We start from the raw sequence: 23,682 nt of genomic DNA on the forward strand, positions 1-23,682 counted from the left end.
CATTTAAATTTCATTTACTAAACTAGGGACAATATAAATAATGCAAACAAAAAAAACACTTTTTTTTTTACATTTTATTCAAAATAAAAGATACTTAAATATGTGAAATCCTAAGCATATAAAATTAAAATAAATTAACCTGAGTATACAAGTCCTCTCTGTTTTCATTCATATCAATCATGATTCAATTCAAACTAATGCCTGTAAATAACAATAATGAATGTTCTGTGCTGCCTGATGAAATAATATATACATTTTCTTTTTGAATATGCCAAACATATTTAATTATCTTTTTAAAAGAGAATCACAAAAAAAAAGTTACTTTTTTTATACATTATTTTAAATGAAGATTAGTTTCTTTTCAGCACTAAAACATTTTTAAAAAAATATATACTTGTGAAATTAAAATAATAACAATTGGAAATGGATAATGTTTTTAAAAATTTACTCCCTATATGTCTGTGTTGCAAGCATGAATGAATTGAGCCTAAGAAATATATAATGCATGAGGCATTGCCCCCAACACCTTTGAACATTGCTAAAACATAAGACTCTTTATGCACTTAAAAGACCTTTACTTTCCAAAAAGGCATCTTGTTTAGGCTCTCTGCCAAGGAAGTTTCTTAACATGTCTGCAGCATCCTAGAGGTAGACACAGAAACATTTAGAGGCAAGGTGAACATGACATGGGATAGCACTACGTAATTAAAAAAAATAAAAAAATAACTTTATTGACTTAATATTTACAGTAAATTTTAAAACTACCATTGCTTATAGTCATGAGAATAAATGTAAGCCATGTGATTATCCCAAAGCAGACCTGCCTACCAAAAAAAGTCCAAATGCGTAATGCTGATGGTCAAAATGCGTATTTTGGCACCAGAATACGCGATCCACTATTTTGTCATATATATATATATATATATATATATATATATATAATATTAGATCTAGATGTCATGATGAGATCTACAATCTAAACCTAGATCAATATGACAATAGAGATGATATCTAGACTAGATCTGGATCTATGTCTATATAATAAATATAATCTACGCTAGATCTGGGCTCAAGAGTGTTACCGATGCCGTGGATCAGCTACAAACGTAGGTCTACTCTCCAAACTTTCGTAGGCCTACCTTCATCCTTGATCTATTCTATACTAAGAATCTAGTCTAAATCTAGACTAGATGGTAGTAGATGTTATCGATCTAGATCTAGAATCTAGTCAATCTAAAATGATCTAAATCATACTAGATCTACAACTAGAGTGTAGAGTAATTACTAATGTAGAGAATCATGACATAACGTAATGACTAGCTAGACTCTAGCTAGAGTCTAGATCTATTTCTGTATAACAAGTTATCTAGATTCTAGATCTAGAATCCAGATCTAGACTAGATATCTACAATGTCACTCAATGTGTTTTGAATCGATAGCACTTCGATATTTTTTTCTATACAAATAAATACGGGAATCAGGGATTTAACATAATTAATTTCTACTAATGAACTTACAAAAAAAAAAAAGTCACGTTGGTGTATCAGCTGACGGTACCAACCCGCCACTCCCTCACTCTCGCGTTCTTCATTTCTTGACTAAATCTAATTGCTATTAAGAACCAATCAACGTATAGATCTGGACACAATGTGTTCCCCCACCTTTTCTGTTTATCCCCCCCAACAGGACGGCTTAGCATGACCTCCGTGACCGCTCGTAAGCTAGTCAAGAGAGGGGGGAAAGGATACGAAATGCGTAACGCGACGTGTTAAATGCGTATTTACGTACTGACGGTCATTTTTGGGAGATTTTGCGTAACGAATACGCATTTTGCGTAACGGTAGGCAGGTCTGCCAAAGGTAGTAAAACAAATAGCACTGTACTGGCCACACTTATCTCACTTAAGCCTGTTCTTTTCCCTATTGATAACAAAATGATTAAAACTTGAACTTACAATGGAACCTCCTGGCTGAAGAATATATTTTCTGTACTCAGCTCCTACTTTAGAACTCATGATTCCTTCTTTTTTAAAACGAGACATGAACATGTCCATACAAAATACTTCACTCCACTGAAATACAGAATTTAGGCAATGAAGTAAGAAGACAAAACATGACAATAAGATGTGCTATAACATTTGGACACAAGTTTTCTTTGACCCCTCATTTCTTTTTTTGTTTTTCTGCCACCCAATATCTACTTCTAAAAACAAATCGTTCCAATCAGTCGTGTTAGCTATTCCAGTCTTAGTCACCTACAAAAGACATATTCCAATGTTATGAAATGATATAATCTCATACAACAAAAATACGAAAGTACTAATAGTATTCTGTTTGGTTGTCTGGGTTTTTCATAACAGATGAGTTAAACTTGTAATAGTAATTAAATGTTTTTTATAGAAAGAACTAATTCATTTATAAGATGATTTTAAACAGAAAGTTCTATTGCATCGTCCCTTTAAAGGCTCAAGTTTTTAAGCAAGTGATGATGTAGAACAAATATTACTTCTAAATTTTTTTAAATTGTTGACTTTCACTTTAAAACAACAAATAGCCTGTATAGCTGAAACAAAGTCTAATATATCTCAGTCAATTTGTTGAATTGTTTTGTGTCAACAATATTAAATAGATTAATCACTTTAAAAATTATTTTTTTTATAAATAACATCATATTGAACCCAAATTACAATTTTAAAAGAAAACTAATGCAACTGGTTTCAAGTCTGACTGCTTTTAGTTTTGAAGCTAAAGAAAATGTAACACTATTTGTAACTTATTAAATTTAGACACTCAATGACAGATAAGAAGAATGTGTATAAGCAATGATGCAGAAAACTCTAAACCATAACTAACTGATATAAAACTAGTGAAAATAGAAATAAGACACACTATTTCTTCTTTTTAATAACTTTCCCAAGTGCCTTAATAACTAACTGATTGCTAGACCACTTTAGATTACTTAAAACCAGTGCTTTTTTTGTAAAAAATAATAGGTGCCAGTAGTCAGTGATGGATTGCCTAATTTTTAACTACTAATAAATTAATAAAATGCAAGAAAAGTAATAATTTTTTTCCCCACATCGAAAAAGTGTGCTGGTACAACGTACCGGTGCCTGCTGTCACAAAAAAAGCACTGCTTAAAACTAACGACTAGATAAACACAATAACATACTGGTAATTAGCACTTTTTAAGGAACATGTAACTATCATATCACACTTAGCAATCTAAGATAAACTTTACAATAAACAAAATAGTTTTATTAAAGCCTCAAACTTTTACCAAGTATCCATAATATTGAGCATCATATCCACCACCTAGGTGACCAAAGGTTGCAGCCATGTTGGTTCCAGGTGTTGCTTGGATCCCCAGATACTCTTCACAAACTTCTGCATAGATTTTAGCAGTGTCAGCCTGCAGATTGACTACAATTAGTAATCCACTAAAGATATTAAGTAGGGCCTACAATAATGGTAAATAATGTATTTCAAATACATCATATCTAGATTAACTAAAGTAAATTGTAACACATGGGAGAGTAAACATACATGATAAAGAGCAACTTAATATAAACAGGTGGCTGGGCAGTAAAGCGCTTGACTTCCGAACTGGGGGTCCTGGGTTTGAGTTGTGGTGACTGGGATTTTTTATTTCAGGATCTTCGGGTGCCTATGAGTCCACCCATCTCTAACGAGTACCTGACATTAGTGGGGGAAAAAGTAAGGGCAGTTGGTCATTGTGCTGGCCACATGACACCCTCATTGACCGTGGGCAACAGAAACAATGACCTTTACATCATCAGCCCTATAGATTGCAAGGTCTGAAACTTTACTTTTCTTTACTATATATAAACATATAACCAATGGCTTTTTTTTTTTTGTTTTGAAGGTTTCGTATAGGGCACCAAACATGCTTTTAGCAATAGGCTATGATCCTATCCTATCTCTATCTGGGAGAAGGGTACCTAGCTGCCTTTAGGCACTAAGCAAACTCAACTAAAGTCTGTTTTCAAGCTCGAGCCTTCTTGATAGGTAGCCAAGTGGTTAAAGCCTCTAACACACACATCCTTTTTGGCAAGGGAGGATTAATTGAGTGCCTCTGAAATTCAAATCTTTTTGGACTCACTTATCTCTAATGGAAACAGGTCACTAACAAAAGCCTTTGAGACCAATGGAAAATCCAATGCTGAGGACAGACGTAGAGGGCAAAAAGAAAATGTAAACCGACCACTGGCGACAATAGTTATGCCTGTGCTGAATGTGGCAAAAAATGTAGGTTGCAGATTGGGCTGCGTAGCCACGGGAAATACTGCATTCCTCATTAATCTTTGGGATTGAAGACAAGTCTTATTATTATTATTATGATTGTTTTATTATTTATTAACAAGAATGATGCATATCTATGTTTTGTATGTATTTGTGTTCAAATGTATTTTTTTATCTAAGGAACAATAGTTACTTTTGTCTATTAGATTTGAGATTTAGTTTGTTGTGTAATTTTTGTTATGTCACTAACATAATAATGAGTGTGTGGGTTTTGATACATCCAAAAACAAAATGAAACAATAATAGAAAAATATCAATGCATTTTTTTTGTTCACACAAAAATGATTTAATTATAGTACCTCTAACTATAAAAAAAAGGAAAACTGATGAATGTCATACAATGCATTTTGCACAGCTTGCCTATAGTTTATGGGGGTGGGGGAAGTATGTACTATAATATAGTAGAGTGAAAATATGTTATAACAAAATGTTTTGTGTTTTATAAATTACTGTAACAATTTCTAATAAGCAACTAAGATTTTGTGGTGAAAAGATCATAACTCTCATGTTTTAAGGACCCTCTTCCCCATGTCCTAAAGATGACTCATTTTTTATGAAACATTAGTTATGATTACACATCAAGTTTGGAATACAATAATATACAAGTGACATATTTTTTAATACACACTACATTAAGTACAATATGATAGAATATACCGGATAGATTTTCTCACTAGAAAGTGGAATAACTTGAGTTCAAAGTCAGCCTTGACCTACCTCAGCTCGTGTGTGTATCCTTTGGTCAAAAGTACCAAGTGTGATCTGCCTCAAATTAAAGACTCCAGCATTGGCTTGACGGCTGAGTGTCAGTTTTTCCAAGAGGTCATCAGGGATAGGTGAACCATCTTTGTAGTGAGCTGACATTCGAGTCAGGGGCTCTTTCTCCCAGACCCAGTTCTCCAGCATTTGAGAAGGAGCTTCAACAAAGTCTCTCTCTACATGAGTTCCACTGAAAACAGAATTGGATACTTCTTACAAAAAGTTTCTTAAGGTATAACAAGAAAAAAAAGACAAATTTAAATATTTTTGCATAATATCCTTCTGAAGGAAATTTATTTTACAATATTGCATTACACATAATAAAATATTGCAACAATACAAATTAAATATACATTTATATCAATCTCACTCAAACTTTACATGCTAAGTTTTGTATGTATAACCATTTGTTACTTGGAAATATGAAAGCCACTTTTTTGGTGCTACAGCTATTTATGGTCTTATGAACACATGCTTTTTTTTTTTTAAAACTAAATATTCATATTTAAATGCACATACATAAACATTTATTTAAAACAAGATTTAAAATTCAGTTCATGTTAACCTACAATTTCTAGAAAAAAATGAAGCTGGTGGAGAGAATATGTGAGTCCACAAGAGCCACCTACAAATTTATGTAAGAAAAATCTTAGTGGACAAACCAATAATTCTACTTATGTAAAAGAACATAATTATGTGAAAGTATAAAAGACCTCTAACATCTAACCTGAAGAGAGCAAAGTCTGCTTGAGCACATATCTGATGCATAACATGACCAAATTCATGGAAATATGTTTCTACCTGTAACAAAAATAGATTTCATTAGTTCTGACTTAATAATAGTTCGTTGCACAAATACCAAATAAGAAAAACACAACTAATATATTCATTGAAATCAATTCACTCACCCTGCAGTAAATGTATATTTGTTACATATATTAGCAGACATAAGATAAATTTTAACTATTACTTCATAATGAATTTCTTAAAAAAGATTAGTTGTTTTTACCTTTATCTAGGCCTTTATAATATAATATACATGGTGCTTTTTATGTAATCATTTCAAACTCTAGACCAATAAAAAGTTGTATTTACCTCATCATGAGTCAAAAGTGAAGGTTGATCTGCTGTAGGCTTAGTGAAGTTAGCAACCATTGCTGCCACAGCAACTTGCCTTTTACCATCAGGCCCTATACAACCTGGCTGAAATATAATCATCACAGTTCAATTCTTCTTGTAATGATAAGTCTTCTATTTAATAATAACAATAATGATAATCTTTAATGTCCATAAGGAAATTTGTCTTACAATTTGTGCATTACACCAAACAAAACATTACAACTATAAAAAACCAGAATGTACATTCACACCAGACTCACTCATAATTTACATGTGAAAAGTTTATATCAAGATTGTTTCTATTTAATGATTTGATTGCCAGGGGAACAAAATAGTGTTTGTGTCTGTTTGTCTTTGCTATCTGTGTCTTGTATCTCTTTTGTGATGGTAAAATCATTTGTTCCTATTCAGAAAATCTATAGAAATATTTTTGTTCTAGGTAACAAGACTGACCTGTAATCCAAAGCACGCTGCATGGCCATATTTGCCTTCTCTTGGGTGTAGGTCCAGGTAGAAATAACCCAACAGTTCACTAGTGACTTTATCCACAACACTGAACTATTGTTGGTGATTTAAAGAGAGCATATAAGTTTTATGTAAATTAAAGTACTATCTCAGTTGAAGTAAATTTATTTGATAAAATAGTGAGCACAGGATTTTTGTATTCATTTAGAAAATATATACAACTAAATGTTTGTTGAACATCAACAAGAAATCAATAGAAAGCAGACCAGTGGCTGAAAAAGGCAAACCTTAGATCAATGGAGAAATACAAGTTTAAACAGGAATTAATCTCTAATGATAGAAATAATGATTCCTAACCATCTGTATCCAAAACATTTTAAGGAAGAAGCATTTGAATTTAACACAATAAATTTATAATAAATGAGAAAAACTAAATTGAGAATATATAGAGAATCTCTATGTTTTATTTTAAAGAGAAAGGAAAAGGGAGCTAACTAATTGCATTACTTGTAATTGCACTGCTTCTAACATTACTCAGTCTACCCTAAAACTTAGAATGGGATCAACAATCTAACATTGATAGCTAAGTGAAAGAGCTGCGATAAAAATATGTGCATGACCTAGATGGATAAACCAATGAGACTGTTTTTAGTAATATTATCATTTACATATGTGGGCATGGTGGCTGGGTACCAGACATTAGTTGAGGAAAATAAAGGCAGATGACTGTGTGCTGACCACATGACACCCTCATGAACCATTTGCCATTAAAACTGGTGACCTTTATATTCTTAGCTCTATAGATGGCAAGGTCTGAAAGGGTTCCTTTACAACCTCCACACATGTTGATTTCAAGTTTCCCTTTTAATTTTTGTTTAGCAAGATAAGGTAACATACTAAAGATCAACATAAAGATAAATCATTTTTAAAAAGTAAAACAAAATTATAAAATGTAAACCATTACCAATGTGACATCTTCATGCCAGACATCAGTGGTTTCTATCTGGGTGAATGTCAATCCAAGCAGTTCCTGAGAATACAAAGAACTTATTAAGATTTGTTTCAGTGGCATTATTTGCTATGACATCTTCCAGTTAAAAAAAAATAAAAATGTTAAAGTAAATATTACATACTGTTATCTATAACATAAATGTTTCTAAACATAAAATATCTAAGTATTTTCAAATAATTTCTGAATTAAACTGTACCAACCTGATAAATTTCCAAAAGTCCTTTTGTTACAACAGACATTGAAAAATATTCTTTCAGTTTCTGTTGATCAACAGTGTATTTTTTTTCTTCTGCCATAGTCATGTAGTACCTTAGGTCCCAATTATTGATTTGTCCATCAAAATTAAACCCAAATTTCTCACACTAGAAAACATTAAAAATGTTAATCAATTTTAAGATCAATGGGGATATTGTAGTTTGCTGAGAAAATTGTTAAAACCTGGTCTATGGAATGGTATATGAATATATTAGTGAGCAATTTCGAAGTTACTATTTTGTTTTATCTTTTTTTGACTGAAGGACATTTTTTTCTTTGGCATTCGGCATAAACAAAATTTTAAAAAGAAGTTTGGAGGATGGCAAGAAATTTGATATAATTATAGGAAGGAATGACAATGGAGAGCGGTATGTATAAGTGATGGGTTTAGAAAGTCATTTATGTGTGAAACACCAGATACTGGCAGTTAACTTTTTTTTACTTGATGTTTTTAAATAAAATACAATCAAAAGCATTAGAACATGTAAGTTATTTGAAACAGACTAACAGTGTTTTTTTGTACATACCTCTTCCTTTTTGTAAGAAAGAAAGAGTTTAATCTCCTCTTCTTTTAAAGGCTTCAGTTTTTCAGCAAGTGAAGTCAGGAATTCTTGGACGTTTTCTGGGGTTTTGGCCATTCGCATCTCCAAAATAAATTGAGCATGTGTTTTGTATCCTAACAAATTGGCTTTCTGGTGAAGAAAATATGGAATTTAGGAATTTACTTTTCATGCATCTGCATCTATTTGCTACAGAAATTAAACAATACTAATACCTAGGTTAATAATGTCTATCAAGAATTACCATTAAGAAATATTATAAAAACAATCAAAAAGAATAATGTAAATATTTTTATCTTGTTCACACATAAAAAAATAGATCAGAAAACTATTTTCTTATGTTTACATGGTGCTATCTAATTTTTGTTTAGCATTCTGATATAATATGCTACATTTGACAAAAAGACTTAATAAAAAAAAAAGTAAAGTTCCCCTTTCAGACCTTGTGGTCTATAGGGCAGATGATGTAAAGCAAGATTTTATTCCTTTCTAATCAAATTTAATGTTAAAATCCTTTTTAAAGCTTTTCTTTCTAACAAAAAAAAATTAAAATACCAACCTCATTTCTAAGTTTTATTAGCTCTTCCAAGATAGGTGTGTTTTCTTTTAAACACCTGGTAAAGAAAAATATCAGATTTTCAAATACATTCATCACAAGTATGTTAATATATTGTTTTATCTTTTGAAATGCTTGATTACCTAGAATTGAAAGCAGTCTCCATTTTTCTTCTTGTTTCTGGATTTCTAGCTTTTTTTACACATGGAAAGTAGTGTGGATACTTCAAAGAGACTTTCAGTTGACCATTCTCACACTGCATGAAAAGCATAGAGAACCCAGATATAAGTTTTGTTTTATCACTTTAGCATTTTTGTTTTTGATACAAATACATTTATTTCCCAAACAATGTGTGCTGGCACACATTTTTAAACACAAAAAAAACTTTTTTTTAAACTCTCACCTTTTCTAAGCTCTTGAGAAAATCATCAGGTAAACCAGCTGCAAACAATAAAATGCATTCACTATTTAAACAATAACGCAAGTCAATTTAATGCACAGATATAACTGCTGCTTAGTTCTTATATTACAATCTCATTTTATCTCAAGAACAGAGAAAACTATATTTACCTAGTTCTTCTTCAGTAAACTCAAGCACTGTGTTTTCTTCATTCAAATTTTTACTGAAATCAATTGACAAATCACTCATGCGTTTTTTGATTGCTTTGATTTTCTCTTGAATGCTCTTGTCAAGATGCAGCCCTGGTAATAAATTAATAAGGCATTATAGCTGCAATTTTGTAAAGGTGGATGGAAGTTAAAGAACATACGTGAAATAAAGATAAATTTAAATTTGCTAACCATTTCGTTTTCCATTTTTTATGATTCGCTCTACAAATCTCCTGGCCTCAGGCTTAAATGTTTTGAACTCCTCTTTTTTCTCCAGAGCAACAAAAGATTCAAAAACATCTTGTCGCATACTATTATAAACAAGAACAGAGATTTAATTTTAAAGATTTTTAATCCTTAAAGTAAAAAAGAAAAAAACTTTTGTTTTTAGTGAAATGCATTAATTTTTTTTATCTTTGCTTTATGAATGTAAAAGCAAAATTAAAAAAAACTGTTTTTGGTTAGCAGTGCTATTTCATGCTTTTAGCTTTCTCAACACACTATTTTCTTATCACTATCTGCACCAGTTGGGGAATCAGGGATCAGGGAAGGGAGGAGATAGAAAGGGATTTCTGGGTGAATTTTACTGTAATCACTTTTAAAAGCATTTATAAAAAAAAAAGGCGAATGGCCTGAATTCAAACTTATGGCTCACGCCTCCTCAAGCTGACATACTAACCACTCTGCTAATGAGGTGAATATGAAATAGAAGATTATATAGTTATCTATTGTTTGTTTAAAATTACTTAAAAGCTGTGACCTATAAAAGGGACTAATTCAGCTTATAACATCCTCAGTCAAGTACAATTTCTTTTACTTATTCAAGATACCAAACAAAATAATTAATTAATAGTTAATTAACTAGTTGGTTAATTTTTTTTTTATTGATTCTTGTTTTGTCAGGTAAAAGAAATAATTGTGCAAAATTTCAGCTTGATCCAAGATTGCATGTCAGAGAAATAACATGACAAACTTTTTACCAGACAGACAGAGTTGATATAAGCTTTGTAAAAATAGCTATGAAAATAAATTAAACCTCAATTCAACATCGAAATCAGACATTCTCTTGTCTGCAGCAACACTTGCATCTCTAAGATCTTTATCAGGTGAAACATGCTGGAGAAAATCTATATTGTTCCTTTCTACAGCATACCAACAATCACTATCTGCAGATGACTTGAAACAATTTATATTAGAATTAATTTAAACATCTATAAATAATTAAGGAATTTTAAAAAATCACCATAATACATTAAATATGAAAGTACTTTAATAGTATGACTTAAAAGAATCAAATTTGGGTTGATGGTCTATGAATGTGCACAGATTTATGTGTGGAAACGGGTGTTCCGTTTAACAATCAACCAAATTATTTTTACCACTTGAAAGCTACTTTTTGTCGTCTTTTACTTTACATTATGTTTTTTTATCTTTTAAAATAACTGTCAATAACTGGTGGAAATATTTTTTGCTCTAACAACAGACAGTAATGATGATGCATTTTACCTTAAGGAATGGGACTATCTTTCAGTGAAATACTTTAAGAAGACAAAAAAATATATATAGGAAAAAAAAAAGACAATGTTTTAAAAATGTATTGCTCAGAAGTCATTCCCCCCCCCCCCCTCCTTTCCATCTCCCTACCAAAAGTAAAAATAGTAGATTGAAAACCCACCACCATAGGATACTTCACACTTAGAATATATTCTGTTTCCTTCTTGATGCTAAGATTCAATGATGGCATAAGCAATATGCTAAGTAGGTATTATAAAAAATTGCAATTATAACTACCTTTACTACATTATCATAAGTCACTTGGTCCTCAGTAAGTGCTCCCATGGAATCATACACTTGTTTTAGACGTTCCATTAGCTGCTCTGCATCAGCATCAATCTGCTCCTTTTTCACATGCCAGCTAAGTCTTATTCCTTCAGCTGCCATATTGCTAATAGATCTTTGAAAAACTTTAGGAACAACGGGCTTGAAAGAAAAAATGGAATACTGTCTGAAAATACACAAGTTATTCCTGTAATACTGTCCTAGTTGCAGTTGGTGCGGCTTGACTGAGCTACTGTGACAGGGACATTTATCTAGCCAAGTACATGGTTTTGCTGACACCCAAACTCTGTGATTTATATTATATAATCTAACATTCCGACTGCTTACAACAAACTTAAAGCCTAAGAGTCTTGAAGAGCTCAAGTGTGATGCAGCATTAAGTACCCGTAAGTGACCAAATCTATTTAGGCCTTGATGATAACATTGATAACAGCCTCTTGATGTAAACATCAGCATATTTTATTTTGTTTACAATGTAAAACAAAACATACACAGACATACAAAGATCCTGATGATACCTAAATATATAAAAAAAAAAAATTTCAAATCTTGCATTTGAGTGTTTCTCCAGTACTGGTGCCAAAAAGTGTCACATTATGCTAAAAATTAAAGTTGAAGTTTTTGGTTTCATTTCAACTGTATTCACTTCTTCAACCAGTTCACTTTAAGAATTTATCAATAGAAAATGAATTGCAAGATGTAGATTTTGACAGCAGTGTCTATTCAAGGGGTACCCCCTTTTGCGTCACAGGTGCATCACCGGGACACCACTTGATAATTTAACAACGACCAATTGATAAATTCATTGTATTTTAGCATAATATAACTGTCTTTATTGATATTAGTCTTTAGATACTGAAATTTATGCTTTTGCATAGAAAAAGTGGATTTGAGCTTAATTCAAAATTTGGGACACCGTAGCACCTGTGACACTACAAGTTAAAGTTTTTTTAAAAGATATTCTGTGAGAATATAGAAATTATTTTATTTTTGCACTAAAGTGATCCATTAGACTTGTTATTAAGTTCACTATTCTAGTCATAAAGTACCCATTTGTAAAAATGCTGCTTTAATTTCACAAAATGTCGCGGGTGCTTCATGGGACACCATTTTTTAAAATAATGTTTATAAGTTTATATTTTTGTCTTATCTGTGCACAAGTGAATGATCATTATTATTTTTAATTATTGACAAATATATATTTTATATCTTTTGTTAGTTTTAACACACAGAAAAAGGTTTGAAAAAAAAAAAGAAAGAAAAGAAAACACATAAAACTGTACACAAATTTTATTTGACAAATTCAGAAATCAAAACATTCCACTCTCAAACTATTGCCATTGGTATCAACATCACTTCAGTAACAATCATGTCTGCATACACTAACTGTATGTCCTGCACTTCTGGATATATATATTTATATATTTATATATTTCTTTAATTTCTGTGCCTTTTTAAAAAATTATTTCTGCGCTGATCATCCAGGACTTCTATCACAACTCCTGTTAGAAAAAATTACCAGCAATGTTGAAAAGTTAATACTTCAATCTAAAACATACTTTGAACTTGTTTATTGAAATTAAAAGGTACACAGTGCAAAAAATTATACCTGGATAGAATATTTCCCCATACTTGACAATCACACAGCTATTTACAATGTACTTTTGATGAGTGAAGAAAATTGTTTGGGCCTGAAAAAACAACAACATGAGGCTGAAATACTTAATTTCTAAAATGAGTCTAAAATTATTTAGCAAGGTATATTATTAAAAAACAACTTATACAATACAGGTAACATAAGATTCAATGAAAATGTTTAAAATGTTTATATGTAAAAGCTCTTTACCTTTGAATTTGAGCATATGGGACTGACATCCAAAGAGTCTTCAAGATTTGACTGAGATTGCACTTCTGAAGAAAAAGAAACACTTTCATTTAGAAATCAATTACGTAATTTTAAAATGAATAATGTTTTTTTCTCAGATAATTGTAAAGTGCTATTTAAAAATAAATAAATACAAGTACTTACCATTTTGTTTCTGAAGTTTGAACACCTTCCAAGAGCCACATATTTCATCATGCAGGCACTGACTGCCATATGAATTTCTGTATGGATAGCAGAAACAGCTTCTATTTCTGTAAGCAATAGTGTTAGGTGTAATACCTCTCACTAGGTCATTAAAAGATCCTTCTTTATTTACTGGTCGCCACTTTGATACCTTTTGCAGTGTACCATCACTCTGAACATACTCATCCGTCATCTTTGACCACATACTATACTCCACTCTGCTAATTCATCTGTGCAATTTTTTAAAGGCTCAATACTTGTTAATTAAATCCACACCACAGTTGCTACATGATCTTTCAATGCACTGCAGCTTATGAAAACAATTGGCATTAGTTCTTGGGCATAGAGTTAAGTCAAGTGATGAAGCTGGATTTATTAATGTCAGCTCTGTGTCCTTTTTTGATCAGAAATTTATTAATGCCCTCTATATAAAGAAAAATCTTCAAACACAACTCACATAAGCAAGACTGCATCTTATGTTAAGTAGCTTTTGCATGAAACGTTTTCCTGTTTGAGCACTAACAGATGATTGAGAGGGATCAGTTCCCTCTACTGTAAAAAATGAATATTGTTTCCAAGGCATTTTGTGCAATGCAATCACGTCATTTTTTTTCTTGCAATTTGTTCTGATTTGCACTTGGACATAAAACTTCTTGACCAAATGTTAGAAATGAGTAGCACAACCTCTGAGTTTGTTGTACTTACTAAGGATACTGCAGAGTACTTGTCTATGAGCACTAGACATCTGACTTTTTTTTTGCTGGTGGAGTGTAGTTAGGTTTTGATACTTTCTTTAATGTTGTTTAGAAGGATGAGCTTTCTTCTCTCAGGTAGGCGCAGAAAGCGTATGTCATGGACAGCTTTTACTTTTTCTTGGGGAGCATATTTGTGTGAGACCATCAAAAACTGCAGCATATTTCTTGGGTGACCTAGGCAATTTCATCAAAGCCCTTGAAACAGCCATTCTTTTTGCCACTGGAGTCTGGAACCCAGTACCTAGTGATTCACCAACCTCTGCTGAGATGACATTAAGTGGACTATTAGCTTGCTGTTTTCTTTCTTTGCGTTATCTGTTTATCCAAGCTTTTTCATGTGGGCTTAACTAGGCCCTGTATGCAGCTTTTCTCAACCTTTCCTTTTCTCTCTGCTCTAAAACAGCAACACGTGTTAGAGACTCAGGCTTTGATGCTTGTAAATTTAGAGTCTTTCTTGGCTTGTAGACGCCTTGAAACTCTAACAGATACTCCATTACTGAAATCTGTAATTTATAAAAAATGTATAAGTATCTAAATAAATAGATCTATTATATATAATATAGGCCTACTAATAAATTTCATAAACATATAATATATTATATATTGGTGCATTATTTAAATCTAGTCTAGTAATGCCCATAATTGCTTGATAGGGATAGACTCAATCAATAGTATAGGACTAGTACTGTTAATTATATTAACTTAAGTTATAATCATTCAGTGGTAGACTGAAAGAACTGAATACAATATAATTGAATATACTGTATAAACAATACAATGGAAATTAAGTGCAGGTTAAACCAAACTTTGTTTTAGATACTATCTACATTTTAATATAGAATAGGTCTATAATATAGATCTAGTCTCTAGATATTTTTCTAGATACTGGTCAATTTAAAGAAAAATATATTATTAAATCTAAAATTAGATTCTAATCTAGTCATAAATGATCTAGTCTAGAGTCACTAGTCTAGATTCATAAAAGATCTAATGATTTCTAATCTAATAATCTAGTTTAGATCTAAATCTAGATATTGAATTAGATCTAGACTGACTAGACTATTCTACTCTACTCTAGGTCTAGATCAAGACTCAAGAGTAAATCTAGCTATAATATAATGAATTACATAATTAGATCTAGATCTAGGTCTAGATCTAGAGTAAATCTAGATAATGAATTACATAATTAGATCTAGATCTAGAGTAAATCTAGATTTAGGTCTAGAGGTCTAATCAGTCTAGATTTCTAGATCTAGAGTTAAGCTCTTTAAAGTTTTAAAGACAAGTGTCCGAGATGCGCCTCAAACGAAAGATCTAATAGTTCTAAATCTTATTTACAGTAATAAGTAAATTTTAATTATTTAATATTTCTTAAACAGTACCGCTTTATTTCTTTTAGATGTAGCTAATATTATCTGACACTGTAAAATCTTTAACAAACTATCACTAAAATCTATTTGGACTTAACAGACGCAAACTAGGACACCATTTGTAAACAAACGGAGTAGTGTCCACTGAAACGCCCCAAACGATGTAAAGTAAAATTACAAAAAATATAAAATAAAAGATGTCAAAAAATGTTCATTTAAAATGATTAATTATGAAAATAGTTTATTACATATATTAAAATCATTTAATCTTAATTAAAACTTCCATGAATACAGAAAACGTAACAAATCCTGAACTCGCATTAGACGCTACATGTGACGCCATAATTTATGCATGGAAAACACCAGCACGGGGTCCCAAGGAGCGCCTCAACGCCTAATCCAATTTACTTCTCAAAATAAAAACAAATTAATTATTTTAAATCGCTACACACGTCTACTATTACATCAACATAATTGTTTTAGAAATATAAACTTTTTGTTTAGTAACAGGCTTTAAAATTGATTAACTTTACGATTTAAGACTAAATTGTGTTCAAGACGCTTCACGTGACGTCATGATTGAATGGTTAAATTTAGTAACCTCGTAATAAAAAAAGCACTTCGATTTGGATATTGCAATCAAACTTATTTGTAATAAGCTTAAATTTCAGTAGAATAATGAAATATCTACGTACCTGATGGGTTGTTGATTCACAAAAGATCACAAAAAACAGATTAAATGAGGTTTTTGTGCAAGATTGCCGGCGATTGATCGTGTCGACGCTTGAGGCGCATCAATGGTTAATTGTGGGACACGCTATTGTTTACGTACTCCTGTTAATTACTACGCTAGTATTTCCAGCGGAAGCGGCACTTTTTTTGTTCTACACAATACCTGTGATGCTCAAAAGAACTCTCATTCATAAAAAGTAGTGTTGTGGGAAAAATAATCCCATTCTTAACACACGCAGCACAGGCGCTTCATCTGGGACACCTCGACCTATTTTAAGCTCGTTATGCATGTTTAGAAAGCTTTTAACAAAAAAAATACTTTAAAAGAAATCTTTAATGCTTGTTGTAACAGAAATGCAATGTTGAGCGTATTATTTATTTCTTGTTTACAATTCATAGAGGATTGTAATTCCGTATAAAGTGGGACACATCGCGATGCGCCTCAAACGCCTTTTTGTGGCCGTGTTTAATCAATATTTTGATAACCTTGAGAAAAACTAAATAATGACATTGAAATATGAGGATCTTGTTAACATATTCCAACAAAGATGGAAGTTTTATGCCCCTTGGTTTTAGTACGATATTAATTCAATCATACCATGGTGTTCCGTGTTACATCAAAAGCTGCCATTTTGGGTAGTAATTTCACACATTTTTTACAATTTCAATATTTCCCTAGCACCTTATGAGCTCAAAATATCAAAATTTATAGATTAACCATTTCTTAATGCAATGTAATGCAAATTGTCACATTTGAATAACAATCTTATGAAATACGGACTTTTTAGTGAACCAACACCTAGTTGTAACCAGTACTGGAGAAACACTCATTTAAAAAAAAAAAGTTTATATGAATTAGTGAAACTATAAGTAAACATAGCAATGTTAGAATGATATATTTTATTATATTAGTATTTCAAGTGCCTAACTTAGAAAACTGAACAAGAATATTAAATTGCTTTACGCATAAAACATTTAAGCTATAGTATAAGTAAAAGTTAAGTAAAGTTCCCCCTTTCAGACCTTGCGATCTATGGGGCATTTGCTGTAAAGGTCATCAGTTTCTGTGGCCCACGGTTAATGAGGGTGTCATGTGGCCAGCATAACGACTAACTGCTTTACTTTTCCCCAACTAATGTCAGGTACACAATAGACCTGGATGGACTCAGAGGTGCCTTAAAAATCTTGAAATTAAAAATCCCAGTCTTCACCAGGACTTTAACCTGGGACCCTTCGATTTGAAAGCGCTTTACTACTCAACTACTGCGCCTCATTTAGTATAAAAGGTACTGTGATAATAAACAAACCACCAGGAGCTGGGAACTAAGTATTAGCAGACTTGTAATAGTGTCTTATTTATTTGGTTTACTATTCAAATACTCCAACCAAGTAATTTAGATAACATTTAATTAGAACATAAAACTAATAAAACTGTTCAACAGAGATATGATACAACTACGGCCCAAAAAATGTCTATTTGAATAGTATAAGGGTTAGCAAATTTTCATTCTTTATAGCGTTATATTCAAATTTTTTTCTTAAATTTAATAATAATTTTAACACTATGAAATCTAAATCTAATAGTCATTGAGCTATATGATTAAAAAAATATTAAAAGAATTTTACGACCTGTCGCTTTAATTTATAGCAATAATATTCAAATCTCCATTGCATCAACAACCTACTAAAATACTACTACACACTCTCTTCTTTGGCACAACAATTGTAGATCTAAAGAAAAACAATCTGCTTAACCGTCTCCATAGCTACCACACATTTCATAGCAAATCAGTTTTGTTCCTTGAAGGATTAGATATCACTGCCTTGCTCCTTCTTTAATTATCCCTTTCAGCACACACATACTTTGGGGGTGGGGTGAGGGTGGGTTCCATAGATCTTGCTTTTTTATGGCAAATAACCTACTTTACGTTTCTTTATCTATTAGAAATATTTTGATAAAAAAAAAACTTCACTAAAAGCACTCCCAAAATACACACACAATAGAATTTCTTTTGTTGTTCAGTTTTATATCTAGATGAGCTAACTACAGACCACAAGCCAACTCTCTCTAAAGCATCAAATTTAAACTGTATTTTGATTCAAAACTTTGTTGTGGGGTTTTTTGGTCAGTGGAAACTTGTACTGTTTTATAAATTTTAAAGACTAATGTATCATTAGCTATTAAATTGTACTTATTTATTAGGAATATAAAAATGTTGATTTTATGACATCTATATCCTGACATTTCACTTCTAAACATAATAGCAATCTTTATACATCCATGACTAATGACAATTTAAAAGAAAACAAAATACCAAAGATCTTGGAAAAGAAATGCTCAGAGAATTTATAAATACAATGTATGCATTCTCATATCGATCTAGATATTTTCTGACAGCAGCTTTTCTTCATTCATTAATCTTAGAAAAGCTGTGTTAGAAATAAATTATTAGATTGATGGGTGAAAACCTCAGTTCATTCTTAAAAATAAGTACATCCAAATGTAAGCTAAATTATGACAAACTATTATATCATAACACTCTCAGACACATAACATGTATAATTATATTGCATTATTTTCATTCTGATGTTATATATTATTAAATATAGATCTATATCTAGAAATAATAGATCTAATACTAAATAATATGAAATATATTATTATTATTAGTTTCTAGCTAGAGTACTAGATCTAGATTTTGTTGATGTGCTCACAAGGCAGGAGACTGTGTCAACTTATGTTTTTGTTGTGTGCACTCATTCACATATATATTAAATATATAATCTTTTCTTGTATATTTTGTTCCAATTAACAAAAGTTCCAAAAAATTTCCCAGCAGCATGATAATGAATAAAGAGTATTGAAGAAGAACACCATCAATGTGATCAATGCATCATGAACATGTTTTGTATTATATTATATAGTATAAAAAGCTTAAATCAAATCAATTAAAATCTAGCACAAGCAGCTAGATCTACAGAACTACAGAATCTACACACTATGATAATAGATAGTATATATAGGCCTAATATTAGATTATTATAAGATTTAGATCATCTTTTATCATGTCTTGCTAAATTTAAATTGATCATAATATATATATTGTTACGTATACTGTGTACTATCCAGGCTCTCTTCAAACTGCACCACATGACACAACGAACTTAACGAATCTCACAACTCGGGATTCCATAGTAACAGTAACAGTTTAATTTCAATACATTACAAATACTGTACAGTTGGCAACAACATTACACTGACTGTCCAAAAACCAAGCCTCTCTCTGGACTGACTTCACACACCGTGCTGTTTCTGACTTTGCCTCGTACTGGTCACATTGCGAGGTAACGTGAAGTGTCTTGATTCTGACAAACTCGCTCTTATATAGGGCCTCTACTGGCCTTCTTGAATGTTGCTTGACCACTCCAGTTGATCACTTTCACCGTGACTTGCGTGCGAAATATTGACACACAGGTCCTTGCCAAACTGGTGTGCACGTCACTGGTCACGGCTGACCGCTCGTCTTGTACTTTCAATACCATACAGCCACATCTAATGATAAACAAACTAGTAACTTAAATGTCAGCCCTTACGTACGTCGGTCTTATTTCAGAAGACGAGACTCAGTATCGAAGCTCAATAGAAGAGTTTACAAACTGGTGCGCTGACAACTTTCTAGAACTGAATATCACAAAAACTAAAGAACCTATAATAGATTTCAGAAAGAAAAAACAAACTATATGTGAACTGCAAATAAACACTACATCTATAGAACAAGTGAAGGCATACAAATATCTAGGCGTTATCATTAAAAAAAATCTCTCATGGGAAGACCATCTTGGAACTCTGACAAAGAAAACAGCCCAGAAACTTTTTTGTCCTATACAAACTCAATAGCTTTAAACTAAATAAGAAGATCCTAAATACTTTTTACAGTGCGACTATACAAAATCTGCTAACATACGGAATAACTTGTTGGCAAGGCAACGCTTCATCTAACCAGTTGAGCCGTCTAGAAACCATCATAAAAAGGGCATCAAAAATTACACTCACAACATTACCACATTTAAAGGAACTTTTTGAACAAAAGTGTCTAAGGAAAATAAAAAAAATCTTGGAAGACAAAGGTCACCCCCTCCATCAGAACTATGTCAGGTCATCGCGAAGTGGGCTACTGACTACTGTCAATCAAAACAATAACAGAGCGATACAAAAACCTCACTCGGTCAGACTATATCAACACCACTCGTTGATCAGGAAAGATGAAAAGGACCAAGATGCTTGTGTGTAGTCTCTGAATGAACTTTTTATGATGTGTCTGTTGTATTTATGTGTATGTTTCTGTTGTGTTGTCTTTATATGAGAAAAGAGTCCTTGTAATCACAACAAATTTCCAGAAGGATCAATAAAGCAGTCTTATATGATACAGATGTTACTTCAAAAAAGAAGATGATTACGTCCTACGCGTCATGCATTTAGCATGCATATTAACCAATGACCTTAACTCCGCCAAGTCACTGGTTTTCCTGGCTAGCCCAGGCAACCCATTCCATGCTCTAATAGTGCTAGGGAAGAAGGAGCTTTTGTACAAATTTGTCCTAGCATATGGAACAAGGAATGTGCCTTTATCTTTGTCGACTTTGTGTCTTTCTGAGTATACTACTATCATTATATAAATATAGTAACTAAATTCTATGTAGACTATAAAGTATAAATAAAAACTAGATTGACTAGACTCTAGATCTAGAATCTAGATCATTAGTCTAGTAGTACTACTAGTAGATTTACGCTCTAGTCTCTACACTAAACCAACTGTATTTAAATTTAAGTTACTAACTAACAGTAATGAGTAAAACTAGATTCTAGATCTAGTAACAGACACAGAATCACAGAACTAGAAGCCGGCTACAAAATTTATAAATAATTATAATTATTTTTTTCTTTTGCAAACCTTTAATTTTAAATAGAGTTCAGATAGACCTACTTTAAATTTAATTTTTTTTAATTAGATGTTTTAAATTAGATTCTAGATCTAGAATCTAGAATCTAAAGAATCTAGACGTCTATAGTCTATCGACTCTACTCTATATTATATATAGATCTAGATTAGATTATTATGACTATAGACTTAATAGACTTATAATTATTATAGATCTAATAGACTAATAAGTAATAAATTCTTTGTCTATAATAATTTATTTTTTTTTATAAATTATTATTATATTTTATATATTTTCAGACTCTGAGACTCTAGATAATAGAATAATAGATTTAATATAACAAATCTAGATTATTTCTAAATCTACATATCGAATTATAGATTTACCTACGAAATATTTAGATCTATTATTACTAGATCTATATAATACTATATCTAGATTTCTAGATCTAGTCTATAATCTATATTATAATAGCAACCATGAACAAAAAAACAGATCCACACGTTACGTTGGTTATTACTTGTATTCCTAGTTACATCCCTTTGATTGTGAAAAACTGAAGATCTTGCGACTTTCCAGAATTTATAAAAGCACTTTTGTCAGATATACCCTGTTCTTAAGTTACACGAAATGAATTACATTTTCCAGTCTATATATATTATGTCTATGTTGAAAGCCAGAAAAAAAAATATTAAAGAAGTTAATCTAGATCAGTGTTTTCCAAACTGTAATTCTCAAGCTTATGGAGCAATTAACAATTAATAGGCCTCCGTGTAAATTAATTCATAAGTAAATGCAGACAAGAAAATCCTATACACTTATTAAGCGCGAGCATATTATGATATATATATAAACATTTTATTCCGAAAAAGGCTCTAATGACTATCTTTAAAATTTCAAGGTATATGTGTATAAAAATGAGAAAAACAAATATCAACTCATTGGCCATAAGGGAAAACTGGAAGTCGACCGTTAGGCCTACATCGGTTCCTGATTTTCCCAATGTTTGACCCCCAAAGATTTTCTAATGTTTGGGTATAGCCGCAAGGCAGCAGAATATAGAGTTTTCCTTCTCCTGGGTTGGTAGCCTGCCAAGGTTGGGGGCGAACTGGGCTCCATAGCCTTGGTCGGCCGCCAGACCAGCGCGCATTTATTTGAGAGGTAGCAGCTTTTTACTCGGGTGATTCGATAGTTCGTAGGATTTGTGAAACAATGTAAGGCTTTGGGCCAGGTTGCGCAAGGTATTTTTTTTTTATAGTTGATTGTGGATTGCGCAGACCAAAACCACTCTTTAGGCCAAATATCGACCTCAGTGGCTTAGTAGTCTGAGACAGTTGTGGACAACAAATGGATGTCGGTTTTATTTCCATCTCCTAAACTGGCAGTCGACCAAGGCTAAGGAGCAGCAGGCATTTCAAGTTCTATAAATTCAAAATATAGGCTAGTACACCAACATCGGTGTAGTTGTGTTAGCAGTTTGGTGCTTCTAGTCAACTACCGACCATTAACAGAGAGCTACACTCTGGCAGAGCTAATCCCAAAAGAAATCGTCACTTGCTGTTCCTATGGATACACAAGCTGCGTGGAGGAGGTACTGCTGTGTGGACGACATCGTTTCGACCATTAATGCCCAGGCATTCGGCTTATGAGAGGATCAACGCAGTTTTTTCTCCTAATGAGAAGAACGCAGGTCAAATAAAGTTAAATTAAGAATGGATGGGATGGGCCGGGCCGATACAGAAGTGTAATAAGCATTCAAGGCGGTAGAGAATGTACTTCTGCATTCATCGTCGTAAAATCTTTCTTGTCACGTGTTCAGTAAGACTGCCAAAACACGTGATAGCGGCCCTTGTTCGCTCAAGCAAACCACGTTAATAAAACGATGGTACGTTACTTTAAAGAAATGTTACTGTTTCATCGCCAAAATGGTGGATGTATCATTCTCAACCTTCCAGTTTATATAGATACTGTAAGTATGTAATAGATGCGCCTAAATAGGATTACGTTCTAAATTTACAACTTTACCTAGCAGTTATTGTAGCCTTTTGAAAAAAAAAATATATATATATAAGCAAAGCAAAAGTATTGACTCTTCAGATAATCTTATAAATCTTCAGTTATAACTAGATAAAGTAGACAATGTAATCGAATACAGTTATTTAACAACAATAACGTTTGTTTCCGGAACCGTTTTCACTTTCTACTTTCCAATGGACAGTTCCAGGAAAGAGCTTCCCAGTCCACCTCTTGCCTTGGCTGGCTACCCACCTGGGAAAAGGAAAACTCTGAATCGAAACCTCCGCTGCCTTGCGGCTATAGT

At 32.1% G+C, this 23,682-nt stretch overlaps 2 protein-coding genes across 5 annotated transcripts; both read right to left on the bottom strand.

Annotated features, from left to right (window-relative positions):
- Positions 1-72: 72 nt before the first annotated feature.
- Positions 73-21,876, bottom strand: LOC106064971 (thimet oligopeptidase-like). Of its 3 annotated transcripts, none has more exons than XM_056029251.1 (18): positions 21,749-21,876; positions 11,449-11,662; positions 10,694-10,833; positions 9,850-9,968; positions 9,619-9,750; positions 9,452-9,489; positions 9,192-9,304; positions 9,052-9,106; positions 8,460-8,624; positions 7,878-8,039; positions 7,630-7,695; positions 6,654-6,758; positions 6,177-6,284; positions 5,809-5,882; positions 5,040-5,271; positions 3,280-3,411; positions 1,955-2,071; positions 73-642 (listed from the first exon to the last, which is right to left on the bottom strand). In XM_056029251.1, the coding sequence occupies exons 2-18, from the start codon at positions 11,596-11,598 to the stop codon at positions 556-558; spliced, it is 1,995 nt and encodes a 664-aa protein (XP_055885226.1). In that variant the 5' UTR covers positions 11,599-11,662; positions 21,749-21,876; the 3' UTR covers positions 73-555. The 3 variants fall into 3 exon arrangements, with proteins under 3 accessions (XP_055885226.1, XP_055885227.1, XP_055885225.1); XM_056029252.1 differs by having other exon boundaries at positions 21,753-21,844; XM_056029250.1 differs by lacking the exon at positions 21,749-21,876 and having other exon boundaries at positions 11,449-11,991.
- On the bottom strand, positions 12,772-14,574 carry LOC129926274 (uncharacterized). 2 transcript variants are annotated; one of them, XM_056029283.1, is made up of 4 exons: positions 13,526-14,572; positions 13,343-13,404; positions 13,106-13,187; positions 12,772-12,998 (listed from the first exon to the last, which is right to left on the bottom strand). In XM_056029283.1, exons 1-4 carry the CDS (start codon positions 13,767-13,769, stop codon positions 12,934-12,936), a joined length of 453 nt encoding a protein of 150 aa, XP_055885258.1. In that variant the 5' UTR covers positions 13,770-14,572; the 3' UTR covers positions 12,772-12,933. The 2 variants fall into 2 exon arrangements, with proteins under 2 accessions (XP_055885258.1, XP_055885257.1); XM_056029282.1 differs by having other exon boundaries at positions 12,772-13,187; positions 13,526-14,574.
- Positions 21,877-23,682: the final 1,806 nt, after the last annotated feature.

Source organism: Biomphalaria glabrata, chromosome 5, assembly GCF_947242115.1.
Source record: "Biomphalaria glabrata chromosome 5, xgBioGlab47.1, whole genome shotgun sequence".
Lineage (NCBI taxonomy): Eukaryota > Metazoa > Mollusca > Gastropoda > Planorbidae > Biomphalaria > Biomphalaria glabrata.